Here is a 23,484-nt window from a genome sequence, read left to right on the forward strand (position 1 = left end):
TCCTCATTTTGTAAGATTAAACTCGTTATCCTTACACAATCGCCTTTTTGCCTCATTTCCTTAGAGAGGTGCATTGATTCTGGTGTGACAGTAATTAGGGACACCCTTACAAGTGGCGACTATCCCAACGTGAGCCCAGTTCGCCCTGTCCTGTACTTTGTGGAGGCCAGGCCTCTTCACAGGAAAGAGCCACACCCACCTACAGCGACCAGGCCACCAAATCACAAAACCTGTGTTTCCTGAGCAGTTTTAGAATGAGCCATTTTAATAGAAATCTCCTCTGCTCACAGAAAGGATCAGGTCTCCCAAATTCTAATTCTGGGGACGTATCTAGTCCACTTGCATTTTTCAGACTCATGTAGATTTGTGATCCTCCATTCCTCTGATCAAGGGTTCAGGGACCCCAGATGTTCCATATTGTATGCCAAAGGGACATGAAGCAGAGGAATGTTCTACATCCTCATAAATAGAAGGGATTAAAAAGAAATCCTTTCCTGGTAGTGGTGTGCATGATTTTTGAGTAATCCCCGATAGCGTCGCCAAGATTTGACCCAGTTGACGTCAAGGGTTGCGATGCTTGCAGCGGCAAGGACTTTAAGGGCCCGACAAGGACTCTTTTGGTGCCGAGTCCATGACTTCTTACTCAGATTTTTTTCCTTGCCTTCCGGGCTCGAGGGTGCATGGGTTTTGCTCTCATCTTTTTTCTTGTCGAGTTTTTCGACCTGGGCATGGCTTTTATGAGTTTGATGGGGGTCATGGCTGCATTCTCGAATATCATTTTTCCTCTGAAATTTTCCCACTCCACCAGAGAGGCCGATTTCGTCAGGAACGTCACCCATTCTGGGGAGAAACTCGAAGACTGTGACCTATGGTGCCTTTTCTTCAAACGCCGCAAAGATAACGAGTGGTGAGAACGGTTCCATGTCATTTCATCGTGGGATGTTTTCTCGCAGGGTTTTTTACCACGATTTTTTTAAATGAAAAAACCCATCAAATTTTGTAAACTTTTTTTGGGGGCTAACCCCACAAACCCCTCCCCCCCATTTTCTCTCATTTGTATTCATTCCCAAACACCCACACCCCATATTGTTATTGTTATTTTGCACTTATATAGCGCCTTATATACCATTGGTATGGTCTGAAGGCGCTGGTAGGTTGAACGCCCTTGGGAACCGAAGTTCAAGTCAGTAGAGAGAGTGGGGAGGGTCAAACGGCGCGTGTGCGCACCGGGTATGTGTGCAGCTGGTGCGTTATTCATGAAATAGCTGCTTCTTAGCGGTAGGTGTGGTGGTTGATGTCAGGGGTATGTGTTAGTTCTGGCAGGATTTATCCAGACCGACTGTGGCTGCGTTAGGCCTGAGGAGAACGCCTGGCTGGGGGGTGTGTAACCAGCGGTGTTTACCCAGAGTGATGGGGAGTGAGCTAGAAGTGTTCGTATGAGAACAGTTATACCGAATGGTGTCATAGTATCTCTGTGTTCTATTTGAGTGGTGATGTAGAGGAGAGAGTAAGCGTGGGGTGTGATATGGTGGGTTTACATGCTCTTCCAAACGTTCCCTGCATTCCAGACCATACTGGAACCAGCTACACTTCTAAATACACATAGGCTGTTTGATACGCTTCTAAATGCAACTTTTCTCAGAGAGGCTATAGGGCACAACTTCTAGATGTCACTTTCTCAGAGAGGCTATTGGGCACAACTTCTAAACGCAGCTTTTCTCAGAAAGGCTATTGGCACAACTTCTAAATACACATAGGCTATTGGGTACACTTCTTATTGCAACTTTTCTCAGAGAGGCTATTGGGTACACTTCTAAATACATAGAGGCTATTGGGCACAACTTCTAAATGCAACTTTTTTCAGAGAGGCTATTGGGCACAACTTCTAAATGCAACTTTCTCAGAGGCTATTGGGCACAACTTCTAAATGCAACTTTCTCAGAGGCTATTGGGCACAACTTCTAAATACACAGGCTATTGGGTACACTTCTAGATGCAACGTTTCTCAGAGAGGCTATTGGGCACAACTTCTAAATACATAGAGGCTATTGGGCGCAACTTCTATATACACATAGGCTATTGGGCAAACTTCTAAAAGCAACATTTCTCAGAGAGGCTATTGGGCACAACTTCTAAATGCAACTTTTCTCAGAGAGGCTATTGGGCATAACTTCTAAATGCAACTTTTCTCAGAGAGGCTATTGGGCACAACTTCTAAATGCAACTTTTCTCAGAGAGGCTATTGGGCATAACTTCTAAATGCAACTTTTCTCAGAGAGGCTATTGGGCACAACTTCTAAATACACATAGGCAATTGGGTACACTTCTCAATGCAGCTTTTCTTATAGTCACATTTCTATCTAGATGCTGCGCAAGCTAGGTTCATAATTCTAATTGTGGTGCATGCTAGGAATCACATATGCTAACAATCACATTTCTGAAATGCCATCTAGGTGCGGTTTTTGCTGACAATTACATTTCTGTCTAGATTTGGCGCAGACTAAACTTGAGATTCATCTAAGTGTGGCATATGCTAACAATCATTATTTCTACCTAGATGCGATGCGGGCTAAGGTTGAGAGTACCATCTAAGTGCAGTGTTAGATTTGGTGCAGGCTAATCTTTGTGGTTCTCTCGGGGTGTGGTACTGGTTAACATTATACTGCAGGCCATTGAAAGGTAAATTAGAGTGGCAGGAGCTTTCTGGAGTAGAGTAATTGCTCTACTCCCCACCCATGCCAGCACTTACAGTTTTGTTGGTGTCTGGTGGCTTCATTGGCTTCTCCTGCTGACACCTGCAGACACTCTCTGGAGCCGCCCTAGTGGGAGCTGCCCTTGGCCATGGGGCCCTTAGCCGCAGGGGCTGCCGGGCAGAGGGCTGCCCTGGGAGGGCTGGTTATGAGATGAGGGGCAGCCAATCACTGTCCGTGGGCGGGATGGGAGGCGGGTTGGAGGGGGAGAGACCAGGAAATGGTGGCTGGGGCTCGTAGGGAATGCAGACACTTTTTCAAGTGTTTTTGGCCCAAAATGGGCGCCGCGCATCGCTGCTCCACTCACCTGCCTCCATAATGGGAATATATATAATTTACTAAACCCCCCTAAAAATGTGCTGGTTTGAGAAAAAAATTCACGGCTAAAAACCTGTGACAAAACATCCTGTGATGAAAGGACGTCATACCGGTGAGAACAACTGCGTGATCGTGATTTTGTTTTCTTTTGAAGTGGAGAAATATTTGATTTGGCTGAAGGGTTCCATGTAATAATGTCGCCACACAAATCTCGCCATGCAAAAATATCGCCGAAAAATAGCCGTTTTTTGTGGCGACATTATTACATGGAACATGCGGGGGATACCCCTGAAACCCCCAAACCTTTTTAAAAAAAAATTGTTTTGCCCCTGTCACCATATATATGGTCACCCATATAATATAGCCGCGACCTTTTCCCGGCGATATTATTTACGGCGACCATATATCTGGGGATAATATTACCCGATACCGTCTGAAGATGTTGTCAACTGGTATTGTAGACCCATCTGCCACTAGATTTCCTCTTCGCTCTTTCAGGGCTTTCGCTGTCATCAATCGGGAGGCCCTATAGTCAAAGGTAGGGTGAAAGGAACCCAGGCACCACAGACACCAGATGGGGGTCCGTAAGGGACATCTTCGCCTCACAGTCCTGGCACTTAAGCCCCGATCTCGGAAGGAAACGAAGCGCACCGTATTCGAAGCAATGGCTTTCGCAGAAAAACAGAACTGAAGTAGTCAATGCACGCACTTTATACCATTGATTACATCAGCATCAAGACGGAGGCCTCCGAGGGACAGAGACAGGCATTGATGTGCAGCGCCCTCTATTGGAAAATATTTCCAAAGCAGCTGGATATGGAAATCTCATAAAATGAGGACTACGCGGGAGGACAATGCATTAGAAATAAACGTAGTAAAGCAGGAGAGATGGGAGAAAATTCACCTCATGAACATTAGAAAGATTGTGGGAAAGAGTCAAATGCTAAACAGATTGGGCAGGTTATAATTGGCGTTAGCTAGGAGGCAATTGATGTTAACAAATATTAAACACAGTTCGGACTCCTTGTCAGAAAACAAACATTGATATGGGAACATGGGAAGGTCAGTTGGTGGGTGACATTTTGATACTACAAAATCTGCTCCAACAGGGCTGGCCTGTTCCAATAACAAAAAAAAAAGTAACATTTTAGAAAAGCAAAAATTGAGACTATTGGCTAGAGAACACCGTCTTCCTTGCTGAATACTCCTTGATCCGTCAAGAAGTGGTACACAAACAGCACTGTCGCAAAGATTACCTTATTTTGTAAGGAACAAGTTACTTACCTGTAACTGTTGTTCTCCAGCATGGGTCTGGCATGGATTCACATGCTCATGAATATTCCCCGTCAGGCTGGGAATCCTCGGTAAAGAAAAAACCAGTATCAGTTTCGTTTCTGATCTGTCTTTCGTAGTAACAACCAATCACTGGTCTCTGCGTCATACTGACCACAGCCAATGACTGCCCTCTACCTAAGCAACGCCTCTGGCAGCCATCTTCAGATTTGGAAGCACGTGAAGTGGCAGTATGACCAAGTGAAGAGCCGCAGAGGGGTAGGCGGGAGGGTTCGCATGTGAATCCATGCCAGACCCATGCTGGAGAACAACAGTTACAGGTAAGTAACTTGTTCCTTCTCCAGCATGGGGTCTGGCATGGATTCACATGCTCATGAATAAAGAATACATAGCAGTACACACATGCACAACCACGGGAGGTGGCAACGGCTCAACATTAAGCAGTACATCAAACTCAACATTAAGCATCTTACCTCCTCACCAGGCTCACCTCAGGCGAACAGGTTGCGCAGCACTGCTTGGCCGACCCTGGACTCCTCCCTGCGATCGCTCTGGTGGAATGGGCTCTCGGACGGCCAGGCAGCGGTCGGTTTGCCAACCGATGACAGTACATGATACAGCCGGAGAGCCATCTGGAAATGGAAGCCTTCGAGAGAGCCTTCCCCTGATTGACAGGTCCAAAGTTCACAGAGTTGTGACGTCTTCCGAAAACACTTTGTGCGGTCCACGTAGAACTTCAGCGCTCTAGCCACATCCAGCGAGTGCAAAGTCCTCTCAGCCGGCGACGAAGGCGACGGGAAGAACACAGGCAACACCAAGGGTTCGTTGAGATGGAAGTCCGACGGTACCTTGGGCATGAAGGAGGGGTGCGTCCTGAGCACTACCCTCGTGTCGTGAAAAGTCAAGTACGGGGCCTTGCAGGAAAGGGCCTGGATCTCTCCCACCCGTCGTGCGGAGGTGATGGCCACAAGAAACGCTGCTTTCCACGACAGAAACTTCAACGGGGCCGAGTGCAGAGGCTCGAACGGAGGTCCCATGAGCTTGGTCAGCACCACGTTGAGCTCCCACGCCGGGGCCGGAGCCTTCACCGGCGGGAACGATCTGAACAGTCCCTTCATGAACTCTTTCACCAGACGATGAGACCACAAGGACGTCCGGCCCGTGGTTCTGGTGTATCGGGAGATCGCAGCAAGATGAATCTTGATGGACGCGTGTGCCAGTCCAGCTTTGGCCAGCGTCAGCAGGTACGGCAGTACCTGGGGAGCCGTAATCCGTAGAGTAATCTTCTGTGCGTGGCACCAGACAGAGAACCTCTTCCATTTGTGTCCGTAGCATTTAAGAGTCGAGGACGCCCTGGCCTTTGCAAGAACCTCTCTGCAGTCGGCCGGTATGTCGTATCCTCCAAACTCTAGCGCTGCAGGAGCCAGGCCTGCAAGTTCAGCGATTTCGGGTCGTGGTGGAGGATGGCGCCTCCTTCCCTGGAGAGAAGATCCGCGTCCACCGGCAGCTTGATTGGCGGGGACGCTGACAAGTCCAGAAGGTCCGGGAACCATATCTGCCTCGGCCACGCAGGTGCGACGAGGATCATCCTGCACCGTGACCTCTTGAGCTGGTTGACGAGCCGGATTAGCAGTGGCAAAGGAGGGAACGCGTAGAGGAACAGGCCCTCCCAGGGGAACGAGAAGGCATCGCCCATGCTCCTCGCCTGGGGAAACCTGCTGGCGAACCTCCGGCACTTGGAGTTCGTCGCCGTCGCGAACAGGTCGATCTGGGGTGTGCCCCACCGTCGGAAGAGGCGATACACTAGATCCTGCCGTAGTTCCCACTCGTGGCACGAGCGCAGCTCCCTGCTGAGTGAGTCGGCGATGGTGTTTTTTATCCCTGCCAGATGAAACGGCACCAGAAACATCCTTTGGGCGACGGCCCAATGCCACAGGTCCTGCGCCTCCTTGGACAGCGCTGGGGACCTGGTTCCGCCCTGTTTCCGGATGTAAAACATGGTGGTGGTGTTGTCGGTGAAGATCCTCACCACCTTGCCCTTGAGGGACGGAAGGAAGGACCCGAGGGCCCAGAACACTGCACGGAGCTCCAGGACGTTGATATGGAGGGACTTCTCCGTCGGGAGCCAAAGGCCTCTCGCGTGCAGATTTTCGGTGTGCGCCCCCCACCCTTCCAGGGAGGCATCGGTGGTCACTGTCTCCTGGTGGTCTGGGGTCAGGAAGTCCATGCCCGCCGTCAGATGCGTGCGGTTGCCCCACCACCGGACCGCTCGGCGGAAACTCTCGTCGAGTGTGATCCTCTCCTCGAAGCTGCCCGTCGTTTGGATCCAGCGCGCGTCCAGGAACTCCTGCAACGGGCGCATCCGGAGCCTGCACATGGGAATGAGGTAGATGCAGGAAGACATCATTCCGAGGAGGGACTTGATGGACCTCACCTTGGCCGCGTCGGAAACCAACATCCGCTGTACCTTGCCCAGGATGGACCTGGTCCTTTCCTCCGACGGGGAGGCCAGAAGAGAGACTGTGTCGAGCTTCGCTCCCAGAAACAGTGCGTTTTGCGCGGGTACCAGGTGAGACTTGGCGTAGTTCACGGAGAATCCCAGGTCCGTGAGAAGTCGGACGGTCCTTGCCGTGTGATCCAGGGCGAGCTCCCTCGTCTTGGCTCGGATGAGCCAGTCGTCCAGGTAGGGGTAGACGTGGATCCCCTCGCGGCGCAGCTGCGCCGCCACCGGTGCAAGGCACTTGGTGAATACCCTGGGGGCCGACCGTAGTCCGAAGGGGAGGGCTTTGAACTGGTAGTGACGCCCTTGGACCACAAACCTGAGGAATTTTCGGTGCCCCTTTAGGATGGGAATATGGAAGTAGGCATCCTCCAAATCCAACGACGACAGGAAGTCTCCTTCCTCCAGCTGACCCAGGACGTGCTGGAGGGTGACCATCCGGAACTTTTGCGCCTTGATGAACTTGTTCAGACGTCGCAGGTCCAGGATGGGGCGCCATCCCCCCGTCTTCTTCTTCACGAGGAAGTATCTCGAGTAAACTCCGGAGCCCCGAAGCCTCTTTGGGACGAGTTCGATGGCGCCCTTCCTCAGCATCGCCTTTACCTCCAGGAGAAGGTGAGGGACGTGAAGTTCTTTCCTGGCCACGGGGGGGACGCGCGGACACCTTCTTTGAAACTCGAGCGCGTGGCCCCGGGCCAAGGCGTCCAGCACCCAACGGTCGGTGGAGATGGACTCCCACACGCTGACGAAGCTCGCCAGCCGGCCTCCCACGGGGTGCTTCGGTGGGGGCCCGACCCCACGGTCGGTTCAATCCTGCTTCGACGAGGCTTTGCCGCCTTGACCTCCTTGGCGACGACGGCGGGGTCCGCCAGACTTGCCTCGTCCTCTGTAGGCCTCCTGAGCCGACGAGCGGGCCGCTTGACGGTAGGTGGAGAAACCGCCGCTGGAACTTTTGGAGGCGCCCTTGCCTCCGCTGCTCTGAAAGGGCGTCCGTCGTTGCAGAACTCCACGGGCCCGGGCCGTCTCGGTGTCCGCTTTAATGGCCTGAAGGGAATCGTCCACTGTTTTCCCAAACAGGTTGTTCCCATCGAAGGGCATGTCCAGGACTCTGGTCTGAACATCTTGACGGAAGTCCGTAGCCTTGAGCCATCCACGCCGCCTAAGGCAAACGCCGTTGCCCAACTGGCGGAACCCAGTGTCGGCGATGTCCGTCGCAACGGTAATGGCGTGGTCCGAAGCCACCTCACCTTCCTGCAGGATCTCCAGGGCCTCTGCCCTCTTGTTGTCCGGCAAGAAGTCCAGTAGGGGAGCCAGTTTGTACCAGAGCTCCCTGTCGTAGCGGGCCACGATAGCCAAGGCGTTGGCCGCTTTAATCGTCGTCGCCGCAGACGAGATGACTCTGCGTCCCATAGCGTCCAATTTCTTTCCCTCGCCGTCCGGTGGGGAAGTCGATGTGGAGGCCGCACCCCCCCCCCCCGCTTTTTTCCTGGCCGCCGCGGAGACGACGGAGTCCGGGGTAGGCTGCGCCCGGAGGCACAGGGGGGCCGTGTCCGGGACCCGGTACTTCTTCTCGTACCGGTCTCTTCTAGCTGGCGTCGTGGAAGGGTTCTTGAGGAGGGTGAGGCCCTCATCCCAAATGTCGTCCAATAGAGGCACTGAGGACCGTCTTCCTCTTGGCCTCGCGCCGCTGATAAAGGAAACCTTCCTTCTCCTCAGGGCAGAGTTGGAAAAGCTCGGATGCCCTGGTGATCATGGAGTGGAACGATCCAATCTCGTCGGGCGGAGAAGCCCTGGTGGGAGGCGACGACGGTACATCCTCGTCGTATACCTCGTCGTCCGTACCCGTCGCTGCCGTGTCAGTCCCCGTATCATCCCCTCGGGTGGACGGGGAGGAGGGCTGGAAGGGGCGCGACGGCTGAAAAGGAGGCAGAGGGTGGATCCTTCTTTTCTTGGTAGGGGGAACACCAGAAGGTCCCGGTTCTGGGTCCCCCGACGGGAGAGGTTCCGTCGGCAACGGTAGTCTCGTCCTTATCTCTGAGCATAAGGACTGTATAGCCAACAAAATGGCCGCCGAGTTGTCTCGCGGCGCTGGCAGAGGGGAATCCGACGGGCAATCAGGGGCCCCGTCGGTACCCTCGTATGATGTCGTCACCTGCGTCGGGATCCATCCCGACGGGCCGGTCTTCTTCCACGTCGAGGCCGTGGCTTAAGACTTCGACCAGCTCCTCCTCCGAGGTTGAGGCCGAATCTACGAAGACCCCCTGCCCCCCCTTTTTCTTCCCCACGGGGGATTTCACGGGGGCCCTATCGATGGGCACAAAAGAGGATTCCCTCCGAGGTGGCAGGGAGACTCTGAGCCCCGAGGTCGCCCCCCACTGGTGTAGCCCCCACAGGCTGAGCCAGGGCCGCCGCGACAGTTTCGATAGAGGGCTTGGCCGGATGGATTAAGGCCTTCACCACCTTAGGTGCGCTCACCGCCTTATCCTTGAGGGGGGGGGGGGGACACTGCCTCGCTCCCCCTCCGATGGGGCCTTCGAGCTCGACCGGGGCCTCTCCAGGAGCTTCGCCGGGTGCTCGGCCTTCCTCTTACCCGACCCAGAGCGTTGGCCCGTGGTTGATGGTGCCGGGGAGGGCGCGCCCTGCCTGGCGCCCGTAGAGCCCGACCGTTCGGCGCTCCCGGTGCCAGCGGACTCGCGGTGCTTTGCCTTGTGTTGGACCCCCGTCGCCGGGGCGTCCTCAAAGGTCTTAGAAGATCGCTCGGATTTCTTCTTCCTCTTCTCGCCTGACGGGCTCTTCCCTTCCAGCCAGTTGGCGAGACGTTGATGGCGGTCCTTCATGGTCCGCTCCGACATGTTGCCGCAAAACGCACAGTCCTTCTCCACGTGCGTCTTGTCCTCATGTAAGCAGTAGAGACAAAAGGAGTGTTCGTCCTCCTTAAAGACGTTCTGCAGCTGGCATCCAGGGCAGACCCTGAACAGCTTTCCGGGCGTCGAGCATCCCTTCTCCTGGGCCATGTCCGGGCCTGAGAAACTTCTGGAGTCCTCCAAAAGCGTAGCTCGACGAAATCTTCACCCTTGAGGGGCGCAGACGAATCCGACACGGGTCCCCGTTGATCGGATGGAGAGTCGGTGGAGCTTGAGGCTCTTTTGACCGAAAAAACGAAGTTTTTGAGAAAAAACGTGAAAAAAATAGCACTAACGCTCGAGAGCAATAGCACGAGGATCCCAACACATGAACGTGCGGTAAAAATCTGAAGATGGCTGCCAGAGGCGGTGCTTAGGTAGAGGGCAGTCATTGGCTGTGGTCAGTATGACGCAGACCCCAGTGATTGGTTGTTACTACGAAAGACAGATCAGAAACGAAACTGATACTGGTTTTTTCTTTACCGAGGATTCCCAGCCTGACGACGGGGAGTATTCATGAGCATGTGAATCCATGCTAGACCCCATGCTGGAGAAACATCCAAAAATACAGGTTTAGATGTTAAGCAGTTCAACATCAGGAACTGCATTTCTACTGGGTAAACCACCAAGTAACAAGCAAATACGTACACCATCTTCTAAATCTTGGTAACAAATGTGTTGCCACTTTCAAAAAGCCTTTGTGAACAGATTCACTCCCATGTGTATTCTAAGCTCTTGCCTTCAACATACCCAAACCTTGTTTGCCGATCCACAAAAACACCCCCCTGCACTCCCTCAATCACAACCCTACTTATATAAGCTGGGTCCCTCTATTTCTGGAAGTCCCAGTATGGCAGCTATGTCACTGAGGTGCAAGGGGTGAGCTGGGCTAACAGGGGCCATACGGCAGCTGAACGTTTCCCCCTTGTTTATGCCAAATTATAAAATACTGATGCTGTCCTCATGCCACCATCTCGAAATGCTTCAGGGATGATGGAGATGGACCATATTGAGGGACATCGGATTCATGGGGTTTTTACAGATTCTCGAAACTATCTTTTTGGCCATAAGCAATTGTTGGTTTACCACATTCTACTGCGTAATGGAGGAAGGCCAAATAAAAAAATATTTAGTATTTTTAAATCCCGATTAGTTATTAAGTCCCTTTGTCATTACCATGTGCAACAAAATCCGTTTGGGGCGTTGCTTTCTTAAGTACCACTGTCAACAGGCATGTGGTTGTAAAGTTGCAAGCTTTGTGGTTACAAAAAGATGTGCTACGCAGAAATCCAATTTGGACAGGTATTGCCATATTAGAGCATATTGCCAAGTACACCCCAAACGACTTTCTATTTATTCACTATGAAAACCATTTTATGCGCAAATGAACCGTTGACAGTCCTGATAAAAATTGCTTCTGCACCCAGAGGGGGGCCAGGAGGATAAAGGGTGGAATGATTTACGCTCACCTATAGGATCATTTTCCACCCACCAGAAAAAGAAAATAACTTACCTCCCATCGAAGCTGAGGTGGAATGTTTCGAATTTGTATTTTTCGGCTCCTAGAGAAATAACAAGTCAAATTAGTTTAATTTTGGGACAGTCTATAAACCATGTCCTATTTGTTCACAAGTTAGATCAAAAAAGGAAGCCATTATCAAATTGAGAAATGAAAGCCATTGTCGAATTGAGAAATGAAAGCAAGAGTTAACCATCTGTTGGACATGCTACATTGTTAGTACAACCATGGGCGATTGATTAATGAAGCAAATCTATGGAGTCCGCCTACAGAGCACAGACGGGATGACAGCGTCTGCCTGGGCCATGCACTTGGGAATCAAATAGTTACAATGTGTGTCCCACAAGTGTGCAACGTGTTCTTGTGCAGCATGGATTCCTGCAAAGGTTTGACACAATCTCTAATAAACACTCAAGTCAGCGTACATGCAATGGCAATTGACATTCACAAATGTAAAGTTTGGAACAAGTTTCTTACCTGTAACTTCTCCAGCATGGGTCTGGCATGGATTCACATGCTCATGAATATTCCCCGTCGTCAGGCTGGGAATCCTCGGTAAAGAAAATAATCAGTATCAGTTTCGTTTCTGATCTGTCTTTCTTAGTAGTAACCAATCACTGATCTCTGGGTCATACTGCCCCCAGCCAATGATTTCCCTCTATCTAAGCCCCTCCCCTGGCAGCCATCCTCAGATTTGGTAGCACACAAGTGGCAGTATGACCAAGTGAAGAGCCGCAGAGGGGAGGGAGGGTTCGCATGTGAAACCATGCCAGACCCATGGTGGAGAACAGTTACAGCTAAGTAACTTGTTCCTTCTCCAGCATGGGGTCTGGCATGGATTCACATGCTCATGAATATAAGAATACATAGCAGTATACACATGCACAACCACGGGAGGTGGCAACAGGCTCAACATTAAGCAATACCACAACTCAATATTAAGCATCTCTTACCTCCTCACCAGTCTCACCTTAAGCGAACAGGTTGCGCAGCACTGCTTGGCCGACCCTGGAGTCCCGATCGACGCAGTAGAATCTTGTGAAGGTGTGCGTCGACCTCCACGTAGTAGCCCTGCAGATGTCCAGCAGGGGCACACCAGACAGGAACGCCACGGTATCAGCGAACGCTCTGGTCGAATGGGCTCGGACGGCAGGGCAGCGGTCGGTTTGCCAACCAGTGACAGTGCATGATGCAGCCGGAGAGCCATCTGGAAATGGAAGCCTTCCCCTGATTCACAGGTCCAAAGTTCACAAACAGCTGTGATGTCTTCCGAAAACTCTTCGTGCGGTCCACGTAGAACTTTAGCGCTCTAGCTACGTCCAGCGAGTGCAGAGTCCTCTCGGCTTGCGACGAAGGCGACGGGAAGAAAACTGGCAACACCAAGGGCTCGTTGAGGTGGAAGTCCGACGGCACCTTGGGCATAAAGGAGGGGTGCATCCTCAGCACCACCCTTGTGTCGTAAAAAGTCAAGTATGGAGGCTTGCAAGATAGGGCCTGGATCCCTCCCACTCGTCGTGCGGAGGTGATAGCCACGAGAAACTCTGTCTTCCACGACAGGAACTTCAACGGCGCCGAATGCATAGGCTCGAATGGGTCCCCCCCCCCCCATGAGCCTGGTCAGCACCACGTTGAGCTCCCACGCCGGGGCAGGGGCCTTCACCAACGGGAATGATCAGAATAGTCCCTTCATAAATTCCTTCACCAGGCGATGAGACCACAAGGATGCCGTCCTGTAGTTCTGGTATATCGGGAGATGGCAGCCAGATGCATAATGGAGGCGTGAGCCAGTCCAGCTTTGGCCAGCAACAGGTACGGCAATACTTGAGGGGCCGTAATCCGCAGAGGGTTAATCTTCTGTGCGCCGCACCAGACAGAGAACCTCTTCCACTTATGTCCATAGCACTTGAGAGTGGAGGACGCCCTGGCTTTTGCAAGAACCTCTCTGAAGTCAGCCGGGATATCGTATCCGACAAACTCTAGTGCTGCAGCAGCCAAGCCTGCAAGTTCAGCGACTCCGGGTCGTAATGAAGAAAGGCCCCTCCTTCTCTGGAGAGAAGATCCGCGTCTGTCGCCAGCTTTATAGGTGGGGACGCTGACAAGTCCAGAAGGTCCGGGAACCAGATCTGTCTCGGCCACGCCGGTGCGACGAAGATCATCCTGCACCTGGACCTCTTGAGCTGGTTGATGAGACGGAGCAGCAACGGCAACGCGTACAGGAACAAGAAAGCATCGCCCATGATCCTCGGCTGTCTGAACCTGCTGGCGAACCTCTGGCACTGGAGTTTGTCGCCGTTGAGAACAGGTCAATCTGGGGTTTGCCCCATCGTTGAAAGAGCAATCCACCTGGTCCTGGCGTAGTTCCCACTCGTGGCACGAGCACAGCTCCCTGCAGAGTGAGTTGGCGATGGTGTTTTTTATTCCTGCCAAGTGGAAGGGAACCAGAAACATCCCCTGGGCGACGGCCCAGTGCCACAGATCCTGGGCCTCCTTGGATAGGGCTGGGGATCTGGTGCCTCCCTGCTTCCGGATGTAGAACATTGTGGTGGTGTTGTCGGTGAAGATCCTCACCACTTTGTCCTTGAGGGACGGAAGGAACGATATGAGCGCCCAGAACACGGCTCATAGCTCCAGGATGTTGATGTGGAGAGACCCCTCCTCCGGGAGCCACAGTCCTCTTGCGTGGAGATCTCTGGTGTGGGCCCCCCCCCCCATCCCTCCAGGGAGGCGTCCGTCGTCACCGTCTCCTGATACGCCGGGGTCTGAAAGTCCGTGCCTGCCGTAAGGTGCGTACGGGTACCCCACCATAGAATCGCCCGACGGAACTCGTTGAGCGGGATCCCGTCTTCGAAGCTGCCCGCCGCTTGAATCCAGCGGCGAGGAACTGTTGTAGCGGACGCATCCAAAGTCTGCAAAGGGGCACAAGGTAGATGCATGAGGACATCATCCCGTGGAGGGACTTGATGGACCTCACCCTGGCCACATCCGTGGCTAACCGGCACTGCACCTTGCCCAAAATGGCCTTCGTCCTTTCTTCAGACGGAGATGCCAATCGCTCCACTGTATCGAGCTTCGCAGTGCTACCTGCGACAGAACCAGGTGGGATTTGGGGTAGTTGACGGCGAATCCCAGTTCCGTGAGCAGGCGGACGGTCCTCGCTGTGTGTTAGACGGCGAGTTCCCTTGACCTTGCACAGATTAGTCGTCCAGGTAGGGGTAGACATGGATCCACTGCAGGCCCAGCCGCGCCGCCACTGGAGCGAGGCACTTGGTGAACACCCTGGGTGCTGACTTTAATCCGAACGGCAGGGCTCTGAATTGGTAGTGACGCCCCTGGACTCCGAATCTGAGGAACTTTGTGTCCTTTTAGAATGGGGATGTGGAAGTATGCATCCTCCAGGTCCAATGACGATAGGAAGTCGCCCTCCTCCAGCTGTCCCAGCAAGTGCTGGAGGGTGAACATCCTGAATTTCTGTGCCTTGATGTACTTGTTTAACCGACGCAGGTCCAGGATGGGGCGCCAACCGCCTGTCTTCTTTCTGACGTGGAAGTACCTTAAGTATACTCCGGAGCCCGGAGCCTCTTGGGGACAAGCTCGATGGCAGCTTTGAGCATCGCCCTTACCTCCAATAGCAGTTGAGGGACGAGATTCTCCTTCCTGGCCACGGGAGGAATGCGAGGACACTTGAAATTCTAGCGTGTCTGCGGGCCAGGGTGTCCAGCACCCAACGGTCGGTGGAGATGGACTCCCATACGCTGACTAACTTTGTCAGCTGGCCTCCCAGGTGGGTGCTTCGGTGGGGGGCCCGACAACGGCCGGTTCAGTCCTGCTTGGAAGAGGCCTTGCTGCCTTGGCCTCCTTGACGACGGCGGTGAGACCCTCCTTGCTTGCCGCGGCCTCTGTAAGCCTCCTGGGCCGTCTGGCGGTACGTAGAAGACCCACCGCTGGATCCCTTGGAAGCTCCCTGTCTGCCTCCAGAACACCGAAAGCGCCGCCGTTGCTGAAGGACTCCTAGGGCTCGGGCTGTCTGTGTTGGTCTTGATGGCCTGGATAACACTCTGGTCTGGACGTCCTGGCAAAAGTCCGTAGCCCTGAGCCATCGTTGAAGGAAAACCCTGTTGCCCAGCTGGCGAAATCCGGTATCGGCAATGTCCGTTGCCACCGTAATGGCGTGATCCGATGCAACCTCACCTTCCTACAGAATCTGTAGGGCCTCCGCCCTCTTGTCGTCCGGTAGGAGTCTAGCAGGGGAGCCATCTTGAACCAGAGCTCGCTGTCGTAACGGGCCACAATAGTTAAAGGCATTGGCCGCCTTAATCGTCGTCGCCGCGGATGAGATGACTCGTTGTCCCATGGAGTCCAACTTCTTGCCCTCGCTGTCCCGGCGGGGAAGTTGAAGCCGCCGCACCCGCCGCCTTCTTCGTGGCCGCTGCCGAGACGACAGAGTCAGGCGTAGGCTGGGCCCTGAGGCACAAGGGGCAGTGTCGGGGAGCCGGTACTTCTTCTCATACCGGTCTCTTCTAGCTGGCGTCGTGGAAGGGTTCTTGAGGAGGGTGAGGCCCTCATCCCAAATGTCGTCCAATAGAGGCACTGAGAGGACCGTCTTCCTCTTGGCCTCGCGCCGCTGATAAAGGAAACCTTCCTTCTCCTCAGGGCAGAGTTGGAAAAGCTCGGATGCCCTGGTGATCATGGAGTGGAACGATCCAATCTCGTCGGGCGGAGAAGCCCTGGTGGGAGGCGACGACGGTACATCCTCGTCGTATACCTCGTCGTCCGTACCCGTCGCTGCCGTGTCAGTCCCCGTATCATCCCCTCGGGTGGACGGGGAGGCGGGCTGGAAGGGGCGCGACGGCTGAAAAGGAGGCGGAGGGTGGATCCTTCTTTTCTTGGTAGGGGGAACACCAGAAGGTCCCGGTTCTGGGTCCCCCGACGGGAGAGGTTCCGTCGGCAACGGTAGTCTCGTCCTTATCTCTGAGCATAAGGACTGTATAGCCGACAAAATGGCCGCCGAGTTGTCTCGCGGCGCGACCAGAGGGGAATCCGACGGGCGATCAGGGGCCCCGTCGGTACCCTCGACGATGTCGTCGTCACCTGCGTCGGGATCCATCCAGACGGGCCGGTCTTCTTCCACGCCGAGGCCGTGGCTTAAGACTTCGACCAGCTCCTCCTCCGAGGTTGAGGCCGAATCTACGACGACGCCCTGCCCCCCCTTTTTCTTCCCCACGGGGGATTTCACGGGGGTCCTATCGATGGGCACAAAAGAGGACTCCCTCCGAGGTGGCAGGGAGACTGAGCCCCGAGGTCGCCACCACTGGTGTAGCCTCCACAGGCTGAGCCAGGGCCGCCGCGACAGTTTCGATAGAGGGCTTGGCCGGATGGATTAAGGCCTTCACCACCCTAGGTGCGCTCACCGCCTTATCCGAGGGGGGGGGGGGGGGAGGGACACTGCCTCGCTCCCCCTCCGCCTTCGAGCTCGACCGGGGCCTCTCCAGGAGCTTCGCCGGGTGCTCGGCCTTCCTCTTACCCGACCCAGAGCGTTGGCTCGTGGTTGATGGTGCCGGGGAGGGTGCGCCCTGCCTGGCGCCCGTAGAGCCCGACCGTTCGGCGCTCCCGGTGCCAGCGGACTCGCGGTGCTTGGCCTTATGTTGGACCCCCGTCGCCGGGGCGTCCTCAAAGGTCTTAGAAGACCGCTCGGCTTTCTTCCTCTTCTTCTCGCCGGACGGGCTCTTCCCTTCCAGCCAGTTGGCGAGGCGTTGATGGCGGTCCTTCATGGTCCGCTCCGACATGTTGCCGCAACACGCACAGTCCTTCTCCACGTGCGTCTTGTCCTCATGTAGGCAGTAAAGACAAAAAGAGTGTTCGTCCTCCTTGAAGACGTTCTGCAGCTGACATCCAGGGCAGACCCTGAACAGCTTTCCGGGCGTCCATCTCCCCTTCTCCTGGGCCATGACCGGGCCTGACCTGAGAAACTTCTGGAGTCCTCCAAAAGCGTAGCTCGACGAAATCTTCACCCTTGAGGGGCGCAGGCGAATCCGACACGGGTCTCCGTTGATCGGATGGAGAATCGGTGGAGCTTGAGGCTCTTCTGACCGAAAAAACGAAGTTTTTGAGAAAAAACGTGAAAAAATAGCACTAACGCTCGAGAGCAATAGCACGAGGATCCCAACACATGAACGTGCGGTAAAAATCTGAAGATGGCTGCCAGAGGCGGTGCTTAGGTAGAGGGCAGTCATTGGCTGTGGTCAGTATGACGCAGAGACCAGTGATTGGTTATTACTACGAAAGACAGATCAGAAACGAAACTGATACTGGTTTTTTCTTTACCGAGGATTCCCAGCCTGACGGGGAATATTCATGAGCATGTGAATCCATGCCAGACCCCATGCTGGAGAACAGGGGGTGTATGGCCTACTTAAATTAGATTTCCAAGTCTACCCTTCTAATTTCAAGGGTTGCTGCCTTAGGACTGCTTCAAAGGCGCTTGAAAATTAGTCATTTAAAGCAAACATTATAATGAAACCAACTTAATAGAACAACCTAACCAGCTAGTATAAAAAAAGGGAACATTCTGCCCCACCTGCTCCAAAAAGGAGTGAATGAGGACATACAGTGGCACTAAGGTAGATTCTAGTTAACGTGCATTAGTACCTGGTGTGGCAGCCTCCCATCCAATGGGGAGGCTCAGAACGTGGGCGTTAATCGACTAATCCGCCGCCCTTCTCTCCTTTCCATGTTAGCCATTTTTTGTGTTTACTTTTTTTTAATGGCCGTCAAGGAAAGCCAAAAGTGACTACATGTAATTCCTGCTCCCATTTACATGGCAGCCAGTTTTTCAATTTCTTTCAAGGACCACCGTGGAAAGCTAAAAGTAACTGTTTCCCATTCCCAGGCGGCCATTTTTTTACATTGTTTTTCCTGTTCCAAACCACTACGGCATTTCGGAACAGGAAACAAAAAATGCATTTAGTACCCCAGTCTTACGGGCTGGGATACCAACGGCAATAGACGCCTCGCAGGAGGGAGGGGGCATTACCACTTCACGTAATGCCCTGGGGCCTTCGTTTAGGCCCTCTGTTCACTCAGGCCTGCAACTATGGGCCCCGGAGCATTACCTGAAATGGTAATGCACTCCCCCACGCCCCTTCTTGGGCCTATTGCTTAATTAAGCTTAGGGAGGGGTAGAGGGGTGGACCGACTCATGCAAGTAGAACAAGCTATTACACATGATTCTACACATTAAAACAAGACATGGTGTAGCAAACTAGAGTGTAGAACTTCAAAACAGGACAGGGCATAGATAATATAGCTTAGTGCAGGTACATAAATCATGCCATTGGCAGGCATCCTAAACAAATGACACCCCAGCAGAAACTGCACTGCAAAGGTAGCGCATCACAAACACGCACACACTGCTTCAGACCCACCTTTTCTGGGATAGTCTTCTGCCTCACTTGAGGTTGACAAATTGGGCAAAACAAACTAATGACTGCTGGGGGAACACATGGGGATTTTTCATAGAAGCTGAAAGCCATTTAGCCAACAATATCTTACAAAGCTCAACTTCGGTTTGTGCCATTACACACTTAAACCTCATTCACATGACACTAGTACAGTGGAACTGATTGCAGATTGCAGTTTTATGTAACCCGGTCTCAAATATATCAGATGTTGGTATGAGTGGTTTATCAATACACTAAAATCATATTTGAAAGGTGTCAATGCCTGCAAGCTTCACTTCATATCAATGTTTTAGGTAACTTCAATTAGAACCAGGACATCTATGCAATATTGGTTTGGTCAGTGTGCAATGCACCCCTGGCACGATATGGAAAAGTTATCAGATGCCCTGGGTCTAACTAGAATTACCTTAAATATTGATATATTACAATGTTAGTGTACTTAATAACGACACCTATGACATTTTTAGATGATTACATAAAATCATGATCCGTGTATTTTCTACCATCTGCCTTGATAAGGACCCGATGGTCAAAAAACATGTTGGCAAGCAATGTAACTAGGGAAGTAATTGGACTACGACAAAATTGTGTATAATGTGGAGTACCCCCTACAACAAAACTGCATTGGAAATAATACCACAAAACGGCTTTGCCCTTCTTGCCCTGGTGCATGTATGACGAGCTTTGAACACTCGGCCCAGAGAATGGCTGCATTTTGTTTTCCTTCACGTGAATCCAGAAAAAAAAAAAAAAAAATCACCTAAATTTAGAATGACTACATTGGCATTCTGTCATTTAAAGACTAATTTAAAACCGAATGTACCCATGTATTGCACTTTTCTATAAAATTCGATTTTCATTTCCCATAGAAAAACCCATACCATCATCCTATAAAGAGTCATCCCTTCACCTCGGCGTCCTATCTGTTCTGTGCCTGCATCTCTGATCTTGAACTATTTCCGATTTTGCCAGCTAAGCCTCTTTTCTTAACTGCTTGTCATTCAAAAGCCTGTGTAAAATAAGAAACTGCAATTCTGCCACGTGCGTTTTCTTGTGCATTGTTTTCCTCCCAAAAATCGAATTTCTCACCTGTGTTCACGTTGCTTTGATGCCCTGCTCAGTAGCCTGTAAACTTTGTCTCTTCAATGCAGCCACAAGAATATTCTGTCCTAGCTATCCTACCGCAAGTGTAAACTGATCTATAAGTAACCAGTAAAATCCAAGTATGCCATTTTGCTAATTTTCAATTCTGGTCTCCCATTCTGGGGTGGTGGGCTGAATCTTTAGATCTGATTTTCCCCTCTTGCCAACTCCTTGCCACTGCTTTCTATCCACAAAGAATTTAGTCATCAGGTGTTTGGGGAAACGCTGCAGAGGGAGTGCATAACCTATGTGCCATCTGTGATTGTGAAGCAAAGTGATTTTGTTTCCATTAAAAAGGTATGCATCTTATGTTAGAAGTTGAAGCAACTATATTGTGGGATTTTTGCCTTTATACTGCCACACAGTGGTGGCTGCTGTCCTACTTTGTTTTGCTCCGATTTTTCATTAATTCTAAAAATAAATATATCGTTGTTACACACCAGCCTGGTTCATGGTTTACTGCGACGCATGGTATTTGTCACGATGGGTGAGACGGGTTGGGGCCTATTCAAGCCAAGAATCCAGGAATCAAATGAAACATTGTTATACTGTGCCACCTTCAGTGTCAGAGGAAGTCGTCCCTGGCTGGAGTGTACCGTGTCATAAAATCTGTTACAACAACAATAGTAACAGATTACATTATTATTTACATTGAAGTACCAGACAAATAAGATTGCCAATGTCTTATAAATTAAGCATGTGCACGAGTACACAATTTTACTAACATTTCCATAGGCAATACCAATTAATCAATGACACAGGGAAAGAGTACAGCATAATCAAAAACATACGTTGTGAGGCGTAGCTGATCAGTTGAATCCCTGTGTGGCCTCCATTTAACTATATGTAGCTTTGTTAAACGGCTAGAAATATACGAATATATATTAACTGCCATAGAAAATGTGCATTCTTCCTTGCAAAATCTACCTCCTGGTCTCTCCCAGGGCTGGAAAAAAGGGGCTGTTTAGAACATCACACTCCCATTATAAAGGTCTCTGGTCCAAACAGACGTATGGGCAGTAGGAAAACCAGCCACCCCATATCACCCTACCACCCAAAGCAAGGACAGAAAATCGGAGGTGATGCTTTAGAAGATTAGTACGAGGCAGTTGTCAAGCAAAGCATTTATTTGGCTCATCACATCTTTCTCTCAAGGCGGTATGCGGTGGTAGAGTCTATTCAGCATTTTTCTTGCAGAATGTGTGACTTTTTTCAAGACCCTTGAGTCTCTCAAATGGTACAGGGCTTCAGGCTACAGCTCATGAAACACCCTGCTCCGACAGTACAGAAAATGGAGGTGCTCATCAAAAAGGTGCACTAGAGCGGATTGCCCTTCATCACCTGAAGCAGGAGAGCAACATCTTGAGCGTAGACAAAAAAGCAGGAAGGCTCGTCGTCAACCTTAGCGATTTCAACAAGTTAATCTTTTAGCATCATTTCAAGTGAACACAAATGACTGGTTGAGGCATGACGATTCCTGGAGACTAGCTAGTCCAGTTCGGTGTGAAGACTGAATACATGACTATCTTCAAGGGCCACAGGAAATTAGTCACATTTTCTGGGAGGTGGTTATTAACCACTTTGCGGTCCTTTCTTAATCGCCATACTTGGCTTGTGTGCGTCACAAAATGAATTCCGGTGGAGCTCATTTTATGGCGAGGGTTGGAGGTTACAGATTTACCTAAAAACTACATTCGGATTATGGCCAGAATCAGGGAGATTTGGCAGGCACAGCTACTACAGACAGTGGACCACTTTTAGTGGTTGGGCTTGTGTGTGACCCGAGAGGTCTGCCCATCAAAAACAAATCAAGGTCTTCGATTTTAGATACACGGTTTAGCCTTTATGGAATGGCATCATCCAAAGTAAGGTCAACCAAGGACTAAAGTTAGCCAGATTTCCAGTCATATTGGTCAGATATCCGACAAGGATTATAGGACTCTGGGAAGGAAAATAATTTGAATACAAAAGGCTAAATATTCAGGCTTTAAGAAAAGGTGCACACTTGTTTCAATGTTGGCAAAGGCAGGGATGGGTGGGTGGATGCAGCTAGAAAACAGGCCATGGCAATTCTAACTTGTGTCTCAAAATAGTGCTACAGAGGTTGCGATGCGACTGGCAGACCATAGTCAGAGGAAGTCACTTGGGCACATCAACTTTAGTGCCATTTACAGCTTCACCAAGAATTCTCTGCAGAATAAGTCTTCTCATGGACAATATCTAGGTGTATAAACTAATTACCGCCATTCTGTGAAACCTAGACCTTTCTCCAGTTGTCTAGGTGTAAGGAATCTAGGTGTTATTGCTCGGCATTCTCTGAAACCTAGATCCCCACCCACTCAGATCCTAAATTTAAAAAGCACTCATTGTAAACCATAGGCTTCCCATTATCCGGTCATCTCTAATCTCAGGGTATTCTATCAGTACCTGCCATAATTGAGTCCTAGCCTCCGCCCACCCTCCCCACCAGACACCCAGCAGCCACTAAAAGCTAGTAATTACAACCAGAACCACTAAAGTTAACCTGCATTCCATAGCCCCCCCACCCAATAACCAACTGTCCAAAGCCTAGTAATTCCTTGCTCCCTTTGACAGTCCCCCCCCCCCCATAGAAAGGAATACCCAAACCGAACAGACTGAGCAGACCGACACGCTCGGAGAGCATCCAGGAATCGCAACAGAAGAGGCTAAAACTCATTATTCAAGCACAAAGCACGACAGGTGGGCAACTGCCCCTGTAATACCCAGACCAACTTCTACCGTTGAGGACCCAAAATGCCCCGACGCAGAATTTGATGCGACAAAGATCAGGAACATGAACCAACCAAAACAGATGCAAACTCAACCGCCTCCAGTAGAAGCTGCCTCGAATACAGAACTCACCCTGCCAAATACAATCAACAGAACAAACATCGTAAGAGAATAATCCCTATACCTTACACCGTACATCGCAACAACTGCAGAACCTCAAACTTGGACACGGACCTCTCCAGACAGGCAAAGAAATTCCTTGAACGGAAAAAAAGACGCGAGGACCCAAGAAGAGAAAGGGATGATACCAATCCCCTTGCTCCATGTATCACAAGAACATAAGGGCGCTACCGATATTCACATCAAACCACAAGATATGCTGAAGCAGTAGAATTCAACAACCAAACTAGCAATCTAACAGACTGGTTCAATGACAAAGCAGCCTTCATGGACCCTCAACCAACCCGCGTCAACCCAGAAGCACTCAAATTGAACATCCACAAATCAAAAACAGGGAACAGCTAAACCGAACCACACCAAACTGATCCACTACAATCTAAGCAATGCTAGGTCAATGTCCAAACATGCCACCGAAATCTACAACCTCCCATGTGACGGAGGTATTGACATCTTATTAGGAAGTGAAACATGACAACTACAAGATCACTCAACAGCTGCCTGATAACTTCAAGCGAGTCCAAGCAAACAGGAAAACCAAAAGGCGGCAGACTGGCAATCCACAATGAACACCAGGAAATTAAACTGGAAGTCCCATTAAACATGGATAACAGAATCTCTAATCCTTTTCCGATCAACAAACCCCAGAACAAACCTGGAATTCATACTGTTA

General features: G+C 51.2%; 1 protein-coding gene across 1 annotated transcript in view; it reads right to left on the reverse strand.

Moving 5' to 3' along the window:
• Positions 1-23,484, reverse strand: part of IGF2BP1 (insulin like growth factor 2 mRNA binding protein 1) — a 699,136-nt gene that overhangs the window by 542,400 nt on the left and 133,252 nt on the right. The window contains exon 3 of the mRNA XM_069634579.1: positions 11,278-11,326. Within this exon, the coding sequence (XP_069490680.1) occupies positions 11,278-11,326 (49 nt within the window). The remainder of the gene's footprint in view (positions 1-11,277; positions 11,327-23,484) is intronic.

This window comes from Ambystoma mexicanum, chromosome 13 (assembly GCF_040938575.1).
Source record: "Ambystoma mexicanum isolate Mex_15411 chromosome 13, UKY_AmexF1_1, whole genome shotgun sequence".
Classification (NCBI taxonomy): Eukaryota; Metazoa; Chordata; class Amphibia; order Caudata; family Ambystomatidae; genus Ambystoma; species Ambystoma mexicanum.